Source organism: Urocampus carinirostris, chromosome 1 (assembly GCF_059441175.1).
Source record: "Urocampus carinirostris isolate Australia breed hairy pipefish chromosome 1, RoL_Ucar_1.0, whole genome shotgun sequence".
Lineage (NCBI taxonomy): Eukaryota > Metazoa > Chordata > Actinopteri > Syngnathiformes > Syngnathidae > Urocampus > Urocampus carinirostris.
In genome coordinates, this window is record NC_142349.1 from 18,659,981 (window position 1) to 18,674,036 (window position 14,056).

A 14,056-nucleotide genomic window follows, 5' to 3' on the forward strand; every position below is an offset into this window, starting at 1 on the left:
CACCGCGGAGCGAAAAGTCATCCAAAGGAAAAACAGAAGCAGGGGGAAAAAACACTCACTTAATTCAAGTCACAAGTTGACAAGCACGCCTTTCGTGACATACCGACAAGAAAACTCCCAATGCTGCTGTTATCGCCGCCTACTAGTTTTTCTTTTTATCAACACGATATGACTTTTTAGCGCCTTTCAAGAGTTTATCCAGTGGAGTTTGGGGAGCGACGTTCGCGAAATATGTAGAAAAGACGACGACGAGGAAGAAGATACTGAAAGCGAAAGAAGCGCAATGGCAGATTGGAGAACTTTTAATGTCGTGGTTTTGGGTTTGGGATTCTTATTTATCTTCACCGCCTTCACCACCTGCGGGAATGTAGAAGTAAACGTTTTTCTTCTTTTATTAGTGTATTTTTTATAAAGAAAAGGAAAATCCGCTCTTTAAAGCATATCAGTATTATTATTACTATTATCACCATTATTCTTATTATTGTTATTGTTATTATTATTTCGTTCTATGTTATGACATATTTAACCCTCCCATTGTCTGAGTCAAAATGACCCAGAACTGTGTAAAAACCCTGAAGGGGGAAAAAATCAATCAGTGTTTCTCAACTGGTGGGTGAGGACCCAAAAGTAAGTCGCTGACCAATTTTCAGTGGGTCACGAGGATTTGCCCTAGCAAAAAAAAATGGTAAGAAAAAAAACCAGGCAATTATACTAGTTGAGAGTAGATGGCGATGATACTCGATCTCATGGACCGCATTTCGGTTTTTAATGATTTTGTTGGTTGTATTTCATTTTTCTGCCCATAATGGTGGGCCAAAGAATGTTAGTGATAAGGGGGCGTTAAAATGGAAAAACAATCGGGTCAAAGAAGGAAACCATTGCTATTGAAGCACTGCTGGAAATTACAGTAAATGGCGTAAAAATGTTATATTTCTTAGCTTTTAACCAATGTATTAATCCTTATTACCGATATGGTTTAATACTTATTGTTTAGGTACTCATTTGATCAATATCTTGAATTTCTTTTAGTATGTGGCTTTTTTGAAGCAGTTTTAGGGGGCTGCTTGTATGCGACATTGGTTGGATTGCGACATTGGCTGTATTGCTATTATATGTGGTACTTGAAGTTGTTTCGGTTTTGCTCGTCATTTATTATTATTATTATTTATGTTATTATTATTGTTATTATTATTATTATTATTTTGAACATAATACACTATCTCTGGTTCAAACTGCACAATTCTGTCATGCAATACATTTCAGAAGTGGATTTTTTCCCTTGATTTGGATCGTGGTTTGTACTTTGGGTGCGATGGTGTTTCCTGAAGTCGCACCAGTGAAGAACAACCACTCTAAATGATGTTTTATTTGAATTCCAATTTTATTACTTTTCCTAGATTGGTTCCACCAGTAGAAAAAAAAGAAATGTTTAATAAAATTTTCCTTGTAAGCTCTATAAAAAAGTACAATGACGGTCCTTAAAATGAGGACCACGGGTGGGTTAAAAAAAGGGCTTATTTGGTTCGCGGTATTTTTTAAATTCTGTTTTTGACCGTAATTACCGAAATTGAATATTGTGGAATAATGTTTTACGATTGCTCTGTTTCCGTGGGTTTGTTTTACCTTTACTTTATTTTTCAACCAATTTTAAGTGCCTAAAATGTCTTTCCAAATGTAATGTATCGAAGGCTAATAAAGCAAGTATGTTTAGTCATGATGATTACGAATAGTTATAACTTGTATGCATGCAGATATACTTAGTGTTTAAACAGAGGGGAAAACGACCAGTGTCATGTGCGTCTCGTGTTTCCAGTTTTGCTTCAGAAGTTAAATGATTATATTCAACACTCAATATAATTTGATTCCCTCCTTCTTTTCTCTTTGATTTTAGCAAACGGTGATGAAAAGTCTGCGAAATGACACCTTTATAGGAACTGGATACCACAGGTATCAAAAATGCTTAATTGCATATTTTATGTCAACATTTTTGTACTAATCACAGCTCATTTTTTTTCTAGTCTGGGCATCATCTATGGAGTCTTCTCCTTTTCCAATTTGCTGGCACCCGCCATAGTGTCCGTGCTAGGACCAAAGATGACCATGTTTTTGAGCGGGCTTCTTTACAGGTACCACTTCACGGGGGTGGCATTTCAGCAGTGTTGGGCGCGTTGCTGAAAAAAAGAAAGGAATTCATTACAGTTAGGATTTACTTAATTTAAAAAGTAATTGAGTCAACTCCCGGATAACTGATACTCAAAAGTAGCATGTTACTCTTAAAGTAACTATTTAGTTACAGATTAAACTCATGTTTAAGCTGAACCCGTAAAACTGCTTAAAAAAAGCCACATGTAAGAGAAATAGGATAAAACGTCTACACCAACTCGTGGGAGCGTCGAACCCTTCATATTTCCTTGCTTGTGAGACATTCCATATCAATTTTGTCTGTTGTCTTCAAACCACTCAATGATTTCCATTTCTGTTCAATGTCCCCGTTTTCAGTATTAAATATGGCTTGGATGCCAGTGCATACGATAGGAAGGGTATCAGAATATCAGTTGGGAGAAATAACACGTCATTGAGACGGTGCCACTCTAATTGAATTCAGGTGTATTTTGTAGGTAGTTATAAACGCGCAGGCCTTGATCATCAATTGTATCCAGCGTTGTGTTGCTGGCGGAGTAAGAACTAAATGTAACGTTATGAACAAAGGAGAAATCAATGAAGTACAGTAGACATTGTGATTAATAGTCTACTTTTAAAAAGGAGAGTAACGCACCATTTTGTAACGATAATTACATTACACACCTTTATCAATCACACGTTACAGTCAATGTTGCCAACAAATTGCGTTCCAGGACCTCATACATTTGTAATGCCTTATTCCCAACACTGCAGTTGATATTTGATGGACTTTTCATTGATCACTATGTCATTTTACGCATCCAGTGGCTACATCGCCGTCTTCATTGAGCCGTCGACATGGTCTTTTTACGTGATGTCCTTGCTGATTGGGTTCGGCGCTGCCAGTAAGTCATTCCCAAACCCTGGTCGGAATATGTATATTTTTTATCTATATTGATGAATGTATCTCTTTAAAAGTTCTTTAAAGAAATCCTCAGTAAGTCTTTACACTACACTACAAATGTTTGATTTTCCTTTTTTACACCCTAGTGAATTTTTTTCTTAATTATTTTTTAACAAATATTGGTGGGTTTCTCTATTGTTTGGTACCAAAAAGTATTTAAAATTCTAATTTCATTTTTTTTCTTATTTCTATTGGTATTTCTTATTTTTGGTCTTTTTTTCTTGTTGAATTTAAATCAAAATAAACTTTGACTCTTATTGTGAAGACTGGAAAACTCTTGTTTGTAAATTACTTATATTGTAGTTTAATTCTATAAATGAAAAATCTCCAGGTCAGGTGATTTACTATTTGTTTTTAACTTAATATTATTTTTAATTTTAAAACATATTAAATGTGTTTATATACTTTAATAGTTTATTTCATTGTATTTAATACTGCTCAAATACATTTTTTCTCAAGACACGAACTTCTATTTTATTTTTTGCTTGTTTTTTCTTATAATTTAAAGTACAGGTTACTTAATTGTCACACCTTTATTTTTCCATCAGCTTTCTAAAAAAAACGGTCATTTTATTTTTGCACTGTACTGTGTTTAAAATAATATGGAGTGACAACATTTCCAAAACTGTCACGGTCGCCATGACGACCAGTATGCCACGCCCCGAACTCAAGCTGAAGCAGATCAGCTGATTGCTGTTCTGCTTTTTAAGGCTGGATTTTGGGTTTGGCGGGGGCTGGTTCATTACTCATTATTCACAATCCCGTTCTGTTATGCCTTGTCCTGTTTTAGTCTGTTATGCCTTGTCCTGTTGAGTTCGTGCCGGAGGAACTCTGTATTGTTCTGTTTTGGGCGACTTTTATTTTATTAAATAAAACCTATGGATCGTCAACGCATTTGAGTTCTCCCTTCATGCCTCCTGCCTACGTTCTGGTCCGGTCACCTTCCACGCCACCACGTCCGTCTCTTGACAGAATGAACCAGCCAACAAATAGAACTCAGCGAACGATCCCAGCGCGACTTGGGGAGAGCTGGAGTGCGCAGTTTGGCAGGCGCCTACTGAGTTGGCCTTCCCTGCCCGTTCGAACCACGGCCCCGCCCGTCGTGGCCCTTGCTGTGCCTCGAATGGGGTCCCAGGAAGAATTGACGCCTGCCTGCCCGACTCCCGTGCCGATTGCCTGCTATTCCCTCTCCCCTGCGTGCAAGTCCGACTCCGACTCCGCTGCCCGTCGGGCCAACTCCGACTCCGCTGCCCGTCGGGCCAACTCCGACTCCGCTGCCCGTCGGGCCGACTCCGACTCCCAAGCCTGCCTGTTCGACTCCCAAGCCTGCCTGTTCGACTCCCAAGCCTGCCTGTTCGACTCCCAAGCCTGCCTGTTCGACTCCCAAGCCTGCCTGTTCGACTCCCAAGCCTGCCTGTTCGACTCCCAAGCCTGCCTGTTCGACTCCCAAGCCTGCCTGTTCGACTCCCAAGCCTGCCTGTTCGACTCCCAAGCCTGCCTGTTCGACTCCCAAGCCTGCCTGTTCGACTCCCAAGCCTGCCTGTTCGACTCCCAAGCCTGCCTGTTCGACTCCCAAGCCTGCCTGTTCGACTCCCAAGCCTGCCTGTTCGACTCCCAAGCCTGCCTGTTCGACTCCCATGCCTGCCTGTTCGACTCCCATGCCTGCCTGTTCGACTCCCATGCCTGCCTTGAGTCTCCCTGTACTGATTTTGTTCAGTCTTTCCTGTCCTGTCTTGTCTGTTCTGAATCTGTTCCCCCCTGAGTCTGACTCTTCTGAATCTGATCCCCCCTGAGTCTGACTCTTCTGAATCTGATCCCCCCTGAGTCTGACTCTTCTGAATCTGTTCCCCCCTGAGTCTGACTCTTCTGAATCTGTTCCCCCCTGAGTCTGACTCTTCTGAATCTGTTCCCCCCTGAGTCTGACTCTTCTGAATCTGTTCCCCCCTGAGTCTGACTCTTCTGCATCTGAACCCCAGCTGAGTCTGACTCTTCTGCATCTGAACCCCAGCTGAGTCTGACTCTTCTGCATCGGCCTGTCCTGAGTGCGACTCTTCTGCATCGGCCTGTCCTGAGTGCGACTCTTCTGCATCGGCCTGTCCTGAGTGCGACTCTTCTGCATCGGCCTGACCTGAGTGCGACTCTTCTGCATCGGCCTGACCTGAGTGCGACTCTTCTGCATCGGCCTGACCTGAGTGCGACTCTTCTGCATCGGCCTGACCTGAGTGCGACTCTTCTGCATCGGCCTGACCTGAGTGCGACTCTTCTGCATCGGCCTGTCCTGAGTGCGACTCTTCTGTAGAGGCCTGTCCTGAGTGCGACTCTTCTGTAGAGGCCTGTCCTGAGTGCGACTCTTCTGTAGAGGCCTGTCCTGAGTGCGACTCTTCTGTAGAGGCCTGTCCTGAGTGCGACTCTTCTGTAGAGGCCTGTCCTGAGTGCGACTCTTCTGTAGAGGCCTGTCCTGAGTGCGACTCTTCTGTAGAGGCCTGTCCTGTTTATCTGTCCTGATTTTGCCTGTCCTGTTTATCTGTCCTGTTCTCGTCGGTTCTGCCTGTCTGTCATCCCCTGTCCAGTTGGCCACCAGACCCCCCCTGCCGAGCGCCGATTCCGATCCGCCCGACGCAGATGGCGCCTGCCTCTCCCCGTTCCTGCGTGTTCGGAGGAGGGAGCAGGGTTGCCCCAATCGCGATCGTCAACATTCCGGGGCGCGAGGTAGTAATTTTTTCTTTTTTGGGACCTCGGGAGCTGTCCCTTAAGAGGGGGGCTCTGTCACGGTCGCCATGACGACCAGTATGCCACGCCCCGAACTCAAGCTGAAGCAGATCAGCTGATTGCTGTTCTGCTTTTTAAGGCTGGATTTTGGGTTTGGCGGGGGCTGGTTCATTACTCATTATTCACAATCCCGTTCTGTTATGCCTTGTCCTGTTTTAGTCTGTTATGCCTTGTCCTGTTGAGTTCGTGCCGGAGGAACTCTGTATTGTTCTGTTTTGGGCGACTTTTATTTTATTAAATAAAACCTATGGATCGTCAACGCATTTGAGTTCTCCCTTCATGCCTCCTGCCTACGTTCTGGTCCGGTCACCTTCCACGCCACCACGTCCGTCTCTTGACAAAAACTGAACAAAAGAAGTAAATACACTATAAATGATTAATTACACGTGTCATGAATTCAATGTTTCAATTGTTAATTAAATAGGGGATTAAATGATCAAATCTATTTATTATGTAAAGAATAAACAAACTATTCCTGATTAACCCTAGGACATCTACATGTGATTAAGTATTTCCGCATTAAAATAATAAATAAAGTATCTATCTATCTATCTATCTATCTATCTAAACGATTTCTTTGTAATACTATTTTATTTTTGAATAATTCCTGGTCCAGTGTTGCGGCGTTTCATTCATTTTATCAGTCAAAGTCGTCCACCAAAATTGGATGTGGAGTGATCGGTTTCTCTGCTCATCATCTTGTCATATTCGTTTAGGATTTTGGGGCGTAAACCACTTTTCTTGTGGAATCGTGTACATTACATGTTAAACACCACGCTGTGTGAATGATGTGCATTCCTAAAGTTTCCTACATTCACAGATTATTTAACATCACCTACACAGTAAACCACATATTTCTATTACAAACTTTTAACAATGCTGATGTCAATCTTTGGAGAGGGTGAAAGGGTTTAGTGTGTCATGGCGATGTCCCCCGGCCCTGTCCTGGGATTACACATGTTACTTAACAGCACAAAAAATAATGTCACACTTGATGCAGCCACTTAACTGCTGTCTGCTGCACTCCTCCTCCCCCATGCATTTCTCCACTCACATGACCCACACAAAGTCTCCAGTTGTCCATTTTTTTAAACTTCTCCTCTCTCGCAGTGTTGTGGACTGCTCAAAGTCAATTTCTTGTGGAGAATTCTGATGCTTCCACAATCAACAGGAACACTGGCATGTTCTGGGCTCTGCTGCAGTGCAGGTACTGGAAGAGAGGCGCGTGAAGTCATTGGCCATAAAATCACATTGCAATGACAATATATGGTTATTGATACATATAACATTTGTCAGCATATAATATTGACTATATTGAGCGATACTTTTTGGTGGTTAGGACTGAGTAAGACCCCAGGTCAAAATGGACCCACTAACCAGAGGTGCCAATTGCTTACAAAGTATAAGGTTTAAAAGTGCGAGTCATTGTTTGACAAAATGCAGCCGTTTTTCTCTTGTGCTTCTCACAGTAACAAAAGAAGATGACTGAGTCTAATATGTAACAGTAGTAGTGGTATGATGCTTGTTTAGGCAAAAAAAGTCATTCGAGTCATCGATGTTTTGGTGGAACATTATTAAGTCGAGCATTGAACCTTATAATCCCTAAAAATTAGCCTTAAGGGGACATTGTGTATTATTTCCAATGTTAGAAAAACTTCACTCCAAAAATATTGATTTGAATAACTAGCACAACTACATAAACTATCATACAAACATGAATTAAAAAAAAATTGTACAGGTTGGGAAATAAGAATTTATTTGACATGAGCCTCACGCAAAGGGAGCTGACATCATTGTGCACCCTATTAAGCACAATGATCCTTCACTTTAAGTCTCTATAGTGTGTTGCTTTTGTATGCTATGGCGCACTCATTTTGAGTATCACTACATCTTACAATGACATTTAGTGGTCAAGTAATACACGCTGTAACTTTAATAAACACTCAAAATGAGTCTTAAAATATGTTCAACCTTTTAAGATGTAAAATAATTGCATTCAAGATACTGTAGCCTGAGGTAGTTTGCATGAATATGTATGAAATGTAGTCTTTTTTGTAATATCTTTAGAAACACGCCGTGCTATTTTCATTCATAAATGATCTTTTTGTTATCCATTTTTTTCAGTATGTTGTTTGGAAATTTATACATTTATCTGGACTGGAATGGAAGAACAGAAATACCAGGTAGTACTGTAATGGATTGAATAGAGAATCATTATTTCGAAGGTAAATTGATCGTGAACTGTCTCTGTCTTTGAATTTTCCCGTTGTCAGACAGCAGCAGGAAAAACATCTTCCTCTTCTTGCTGGTGGCCTCCATCGTGGGCACCCTGTGCTTTTTGGTACTCAGGAGGACTCAACTACCTGAAGAGGAGATGCTCTCGGAGGAGGAAGGACAGTCGTTGCTTTCGAACCATATGGTGTAAGTAGAAAGCAATTTAAATAAAATTAATCGAAGTACAAAAGAAAAATAGCATTTTGTGTTTATCAATTGTAATCAGCTTTTCAAAAAAGATAAGAAGAAAATCATTCTTATTATTTTTTGTCTTTAAAAATATTACGAGATCATGGTTCACAAATCCCTTAACCGCCTGGGTCGTCGGCGCACCTCTTTCTGGAGTGTGTCTTGGGCCTGGCGGCGCCCATTTCTCACCAGGATGTGTATTTTTAGACTGGGGTTTGCTCTCCCTCATGAAACAGATAGTACTGGTTCCCATGGTTACCATTAGTAGGAGAAGCCTTCCAATGTGACTCAGATGCAGCAGCTTCCTTATCTGATCACTGTAGTTTTTTTATGTGAAAGCGTCATCCTAACTTAGGCGACGAGTCGGACTCCGACATTGACCAGCAGCAGCATGTGAGAACACGGATACTAGATCCTAACTCACTGTAGAAAAACTATTTTGTTCTGAAATAATGTTGGAAAAACAATTCACTTTTTTTACCGTTAATGCCGTACAACGAATTAATGTCGGTCATTTTGTGAATTTGTAATTTTTGACTTTGTGGCCTTTTTTCTACTTTGCTTTTGACAAACACTTAAGATCAGGGGTCACCAAGTTTTTTTTAAAGCTGACGCTACTTTTTGTTCCTGATTATTGTGATGGGCTACCAGTTTGATATGCATTGCTAAAAAACATGTTATTACCATGTTGTTACTATGGTATGACTATGTTGTAATTATAAGAGGTTAGGATGGGCTCGGTCACTAAACATCATGCCAGTTAGAAAGGACATTTTCTAGAAAATAACATTCATATGATATATTCATGATATATTTTCAGAACAAGACTGGGGCTGCCTTGTTTGTCTTTGGGGGCTTCCTGGTGCCAGTGGGCATGACGTTGAAGACTCATGCTTTAGACATTAAAAATACCGTCAAACTTGGGGTTACAGCATACCTACCTTACAATATTTTCATGTCCCCATGTAGAATACAATGCTTTTTCAGCCCCTGGTTACACTTTCCCCACCATACGTGATCAACAACAAATTATTTTGCATAGCTAAAAACGTACAAAATTCAAACTTTTATGGTGTTAGTGCATGTGACTGTGCTGTTCTCGTGCCTCATGCATCTCTAAGATACCTTTCTGCTATTGGTCTATGTCATATAAGAGGATGGTCTGCTATTGGTTTACGTCACAGTATCTTTAATACGTCTGAACTCACTTCCATTATGTTCCATTTGTCTCTCTTGGTACAGTTCAGAATCTAGTGTAATAAACTTTAATCTTTTTAGCTATGGGTCCCAAGACATGCAGTGATGGTAAATGGAAAAGAAATAAGATAATAACAGGGAAAAGGCTTGAGATCAAAAAGAAATATGAAGAGGGACATGCATCGTTAGCCTTGCTCAGGAATATGGCTGTCACTAATCGGCTATCAGAATCATTATTAAGAGTAAGAAGGCCATTAAAGTAACAAAGTATTTTTAAAGGCATGAAAATCTTCGCTAGTGGAAGTTTAAAAATCAGTTTTAATTTCAATCCAGCCTATTTTCCTTCCCTTTTGCATCCACCCATTAACTTTACTGTACCAGCTAACATCACAGTCACATCACACCAAAGTACGGCTGCACGGTTAAAAAAAATCGAATCGACATTGCGATGTGACGTAGTATGATTGTGTCATCGCATTACACTGTTTTTTTTTGGGGGGATTTATAGACAGCAACCTTAACAAACCTCACCAAAGGAGGGCGTTATTTACCTAACATTAACATTTTAGTAAGCTTGTAAAATTCACCTAAACACTTAATCTAAGACGTCTCCAAAGTTAATTGAACCGTTTGGATTATCTGCGTGGTTTTGGGATTAACAGTCTGAACTTTTTTCCTCAACTGAAATAATGAAATGATCTGCATTTATATAGCGCTTTTCAAGTAAAGACTTCCCAAAGCGCTTTACAATGTGCTTCACATTTACCCATTCACACACCAATCGCGGCCATGCAGCCATGCAAGGCGCCAACCTGCTTATTGGGGGCGTGAGGGGTTCAGTGTCTTACCCAAGGACACTTCGACATGTAACATGGAGGAGCCGGGATTCGAACCTGCGATCTCTTGATCCCAAGACGAGCACTCTACCTCCTGAGCTAATGCCATTATTATTTGTATTTTTTCCCCACTAATTTTCGACCCCACTCATGGAAGAGAATATGTACTCGTAGGTCAAGTATCCAAGGGTTAAGTACCCACAACAAAGCAAAACTATCACAGAAACTGCTCTTTCCTTTTTGAATCAAAAATCGCATTGAAACTGCAATACGGGTCTGAAAAATCGCAATTGGGGTTTTTCCCAAAATCGTGGAGCCGTACACTAAAGTCAAATAGAATGTATTATTTGTTTTTTACGTGTGTTTATTCAACATGTCATTTTCACATACATTCCATATTAGCGGTACTTACTTAATACTATTTTGTGACTAATGTTTAATATGTTCAATTCTATTGTTTTTTACCGGGGTGTGAATTGCATTAGTGAAAATTTATAGGTTTTTATCCCCCACCGTACGGCAATTTCACCTTATGATCCCCACCTCAGAGCCGATTAATGTCTTGGTGTTTAACTGAATATTTTTTAAAAGTAAACAAAATAAAATGGTTCTATAAATGAAACTCAAATGAAACACTTTCCCCCAAAAATTGTGAATTCCCAAACACACGCCAACACATGAACACAGCACTGCGTGTGTAACTTATCGATAAATTCAAAGTAATTAAAATCAGACAATTGTTCTTGATTTGAAATATTTGCATTTCTGTTATACTTAAAGGCATTTTGTGTTGCTTTTAGGTACAAGCACAAAACCAACACAGCCATCCAGGAGGTGAAGACGGACTTAAGTAAGTTGCATCTCTTGAATCCATCAATATCGTCATTTTTATGTAAAAAAACAAGAAATTGGGCGTAAACTAAAAACTGTTCCCCATCCTCTTTGAAAAAAGAGAATCTTTTTAAGGAGAGCCACAATATGGAGCAGGGCAGTCAAAAAAACTGACTTTTTAATCGCTCGTGTCTTCCTGTTACCTGAAAAGACAGAGTATTTGATCACTAGATGAATTGTGATAGAAAATGAACTCTAGGAAGCACAAGGAAGAATACAAACTACGCAGATTTAAAGTGGCCAAATTGCACAATTTTTTGTTGAAATTCTTTGCCCAGCCTTTAACAAGGTTTTTGGGTGTACCCTTGGCAGCAAAATGGTGGACAATCATGTAAGCTCCCTCTAGGTGAGCCTCATCATATTATAAATAAAATACAATTTTCTCAACCTATTAGTATTAAATAAATGCATGTTTATATCATAGTACCTGTGTTTTTTTCTTATTACAGACGCTCCCCTACTTACGACCATTCGACTTACGTAAAACGGTAGATACCATCATTTTTTTCGGGATGTCGAAAAATATACGTACATAGCTGTAAGTTAGAATTTGTATTGTGTGCACCTTTTTTTGAGTACAGGACCGTACTGTAGTGCTTCTTTCCGCCGCTACCGGCGTGTGGAGCAGTGAGAGGTTACCCAGCGTTCACCTAGAAGTAAAAAAATCCGCTTCCTCCTCCTAGTCCGTGTGTAAACATACTGTACTGTATCTCCTTCGACATTTTTATTGTTTAATATCTTGAGCATCCATTCAATATGGTTGGTGTAAAGTGTAAAGAAGACGCGAGCCGTTTTTTTTTTTTAAACAAAAGTGGAATAAGATAGCTTGATGCGGTTGAGAAAATGGTCAGAACACTTTTTTCTGCCACTTTTTACCACGAAAGAGGACCTCTTGAAGCACATCTTCCAAAAGTAAGTTAAACTCAATTTTTATTATCTTTATAGAGTATATTATTTGATAAAATGTTTTCTTTTTTGTACAAAACAATACAGGTTACTTGTACAAGCCTTAAACATACATTTCATACAAAATATAGAACTGAAGATACTTCCGAACAAATTCAACTTCTAATGATCGTCCAGAAGGTATCTCGTTCGAAAGTAGGGCAGCGTCTGTATTCAAATTAAGATATATATATATATATATATATATTTTTTTTTTTTTTTAAATAAAACATTATTTTACCGTTAGGAGGCGCTGAATAATACACAATGTCCTTTTTAGTAAGTGGAAAGTTGCATGTTCTACCAATGCCCATAGCAATACAAAAAAATCGGACTCTAACTTTTTAATCACTTTTGTCACTTAAAGGCATTTTGGATCAAGCACTCCAGAGTGACACAGGCTGCACTAAAAGATAGGTCTGCAGTCACGAGATTAAAAAAAACGACAACCCTTGCAATGTATCTTTAATGCTGATACGCTACACTGCAAAAGAGAAAAAAAAATCTTACCCCGTAGGCAAAATAAATGTTGCTTACTCTAAGTACTTTTTTTCTTGTTTCAAGATATTTTCCCTTTTAAAAAACATTATGAAAATCATTGTGTTAACCCCCCAAATTATCTTATCTAGCAGTTAGTAGTTATGTCTAATATTTGTTAAGTCAAGTCATGTTTATTTGTATAGCCCTTAATCACAAAGAGTCTCAAAGGGCTGCACAGACCACAGACTATTGCAAACTATCTATCTATCTATCTATCTATCTATCTATCTATCTATCTATCTATCTATCTATCTATCTATCTATCTATCTATCTATCTATCTATCTATCTATCTATCTATCTATCTATCTATCTATCTATCTATCTATCTATCTATCTATCTATCTACCTTGGTCATATCCCTCAAGAGGGGTGACCGACAGCAAGACACACACATACAATAACAAAGAAAATAAAAGGGAAATAAATAACAAAAAAAAAACACACAACATTTTTTGGACCATGGCCAACCCAATTGCCCAAACACCCAAACAAGTTAGGAACCTCAGCACCCAAGTTGGTCATGCTTTCGTCCCTCCAGATGAAATGGGACACCAGAAAGCGGCCATGTCACTCGGGTCAGGGTGACACAACACACTCTTTTGTCCAACAGCAGGGCCCGACAGCTTTCACTGGTTTACCCCTGCCGCATCATACGGGTGCCCAGCCCATCCTTAAGAACGCGTCCACAATCCCACTATCCTTTCACAACACCTCTCCACTCCTTTCTATCACCAACAAGAGCTCTAGCTTCCATTATATTTAGACCTCTTTGCACTCATAACACCATCCAATCCACGTCAATCGCGGCCTTCCTTTTGGTCTCCTTCCATTGACTTCTGCTCTGTAGATCCCCTTCAACATTCGCTCCTCATCCATCCTCTCCATGTGTCCAAACCAACCGAGTACTCTCTTATCAACACGCTTGCTCAGTTCCAAGACTACTCCAGTTCTGTCTCTCACAATTTCATTTCTCAGTCTATCCAATCTTGTCACTCCTAACATAGTCCTCAAACACTTCATCTCAAAAACATTCAACTTCCTTCTTAAATCTGCGTTCAGGCTCCAAGTCTCTGCACCATACAACACAGTCGGCTATTGCAAACTACAGACTTTTATCAAACATCCCCTGATATAAAATAAGCCAACAAAGCTGTTTAAATTTTTTTCATTTGTATCATTTATTACTGTATTTTTTTACGATGTGTTTCAGATTGTTACAAGAAAAAGAAAACCTCAGATTGCCCTTTTTTTTTACATCAGAAATGCTTTAAGAGATGAAAATTATGTGAGGTTTTATATTTAATTACTCCAAATTTGAATGTGTTAAT

General features: G+C 39.7%; 1 protein-coding gene across 1 annotated transcript in view; it reads left to right on the forward strand.

The window, feature by feature from the left end:
• LOC148373815 (UNC93-like protein MFSD11) overlaps positions 1 to 14,056 on the forward strand; it is a 21,474-nt gene continuing 7,418 nt past the window's right edge. The window contains exons 1-8 of the mRNA XM_088329579.1: positions 1 to 373; positions 1,892 to 1,947; positions 2,019 to 2,126; positions 2,947 to 3,026; positions 6,965 to 7,061; positions 7,979 to 8,037; positions 8,128 to 8,275; positions 11,151 to 11,200. Coding sequence (XP_088185705.1) covers positions 284 to 373; positions 1,892 to 1,947; positions 2,019 to 2,126; positions 2,947 to 3,026; positions 6,965 to 7,061; positions 7,979 to 8,037; positions 8,128 to 8,275; positions 11,151 to 11,200 — 688 coding nt within the window. The 5' untranslated portion in view covers positions 1 to 283. The remainder of the gene's footprint in view (positions 374 to 1,891; positions 1,948 to 2,018; positions 2,127 to 2,946; positions 3,027 to 6,964; positions 7,062 to 7,978; positions 8,038 to 8,127; positions 8,276 to 11,150; positions 11,201 to 14,056) is intronic.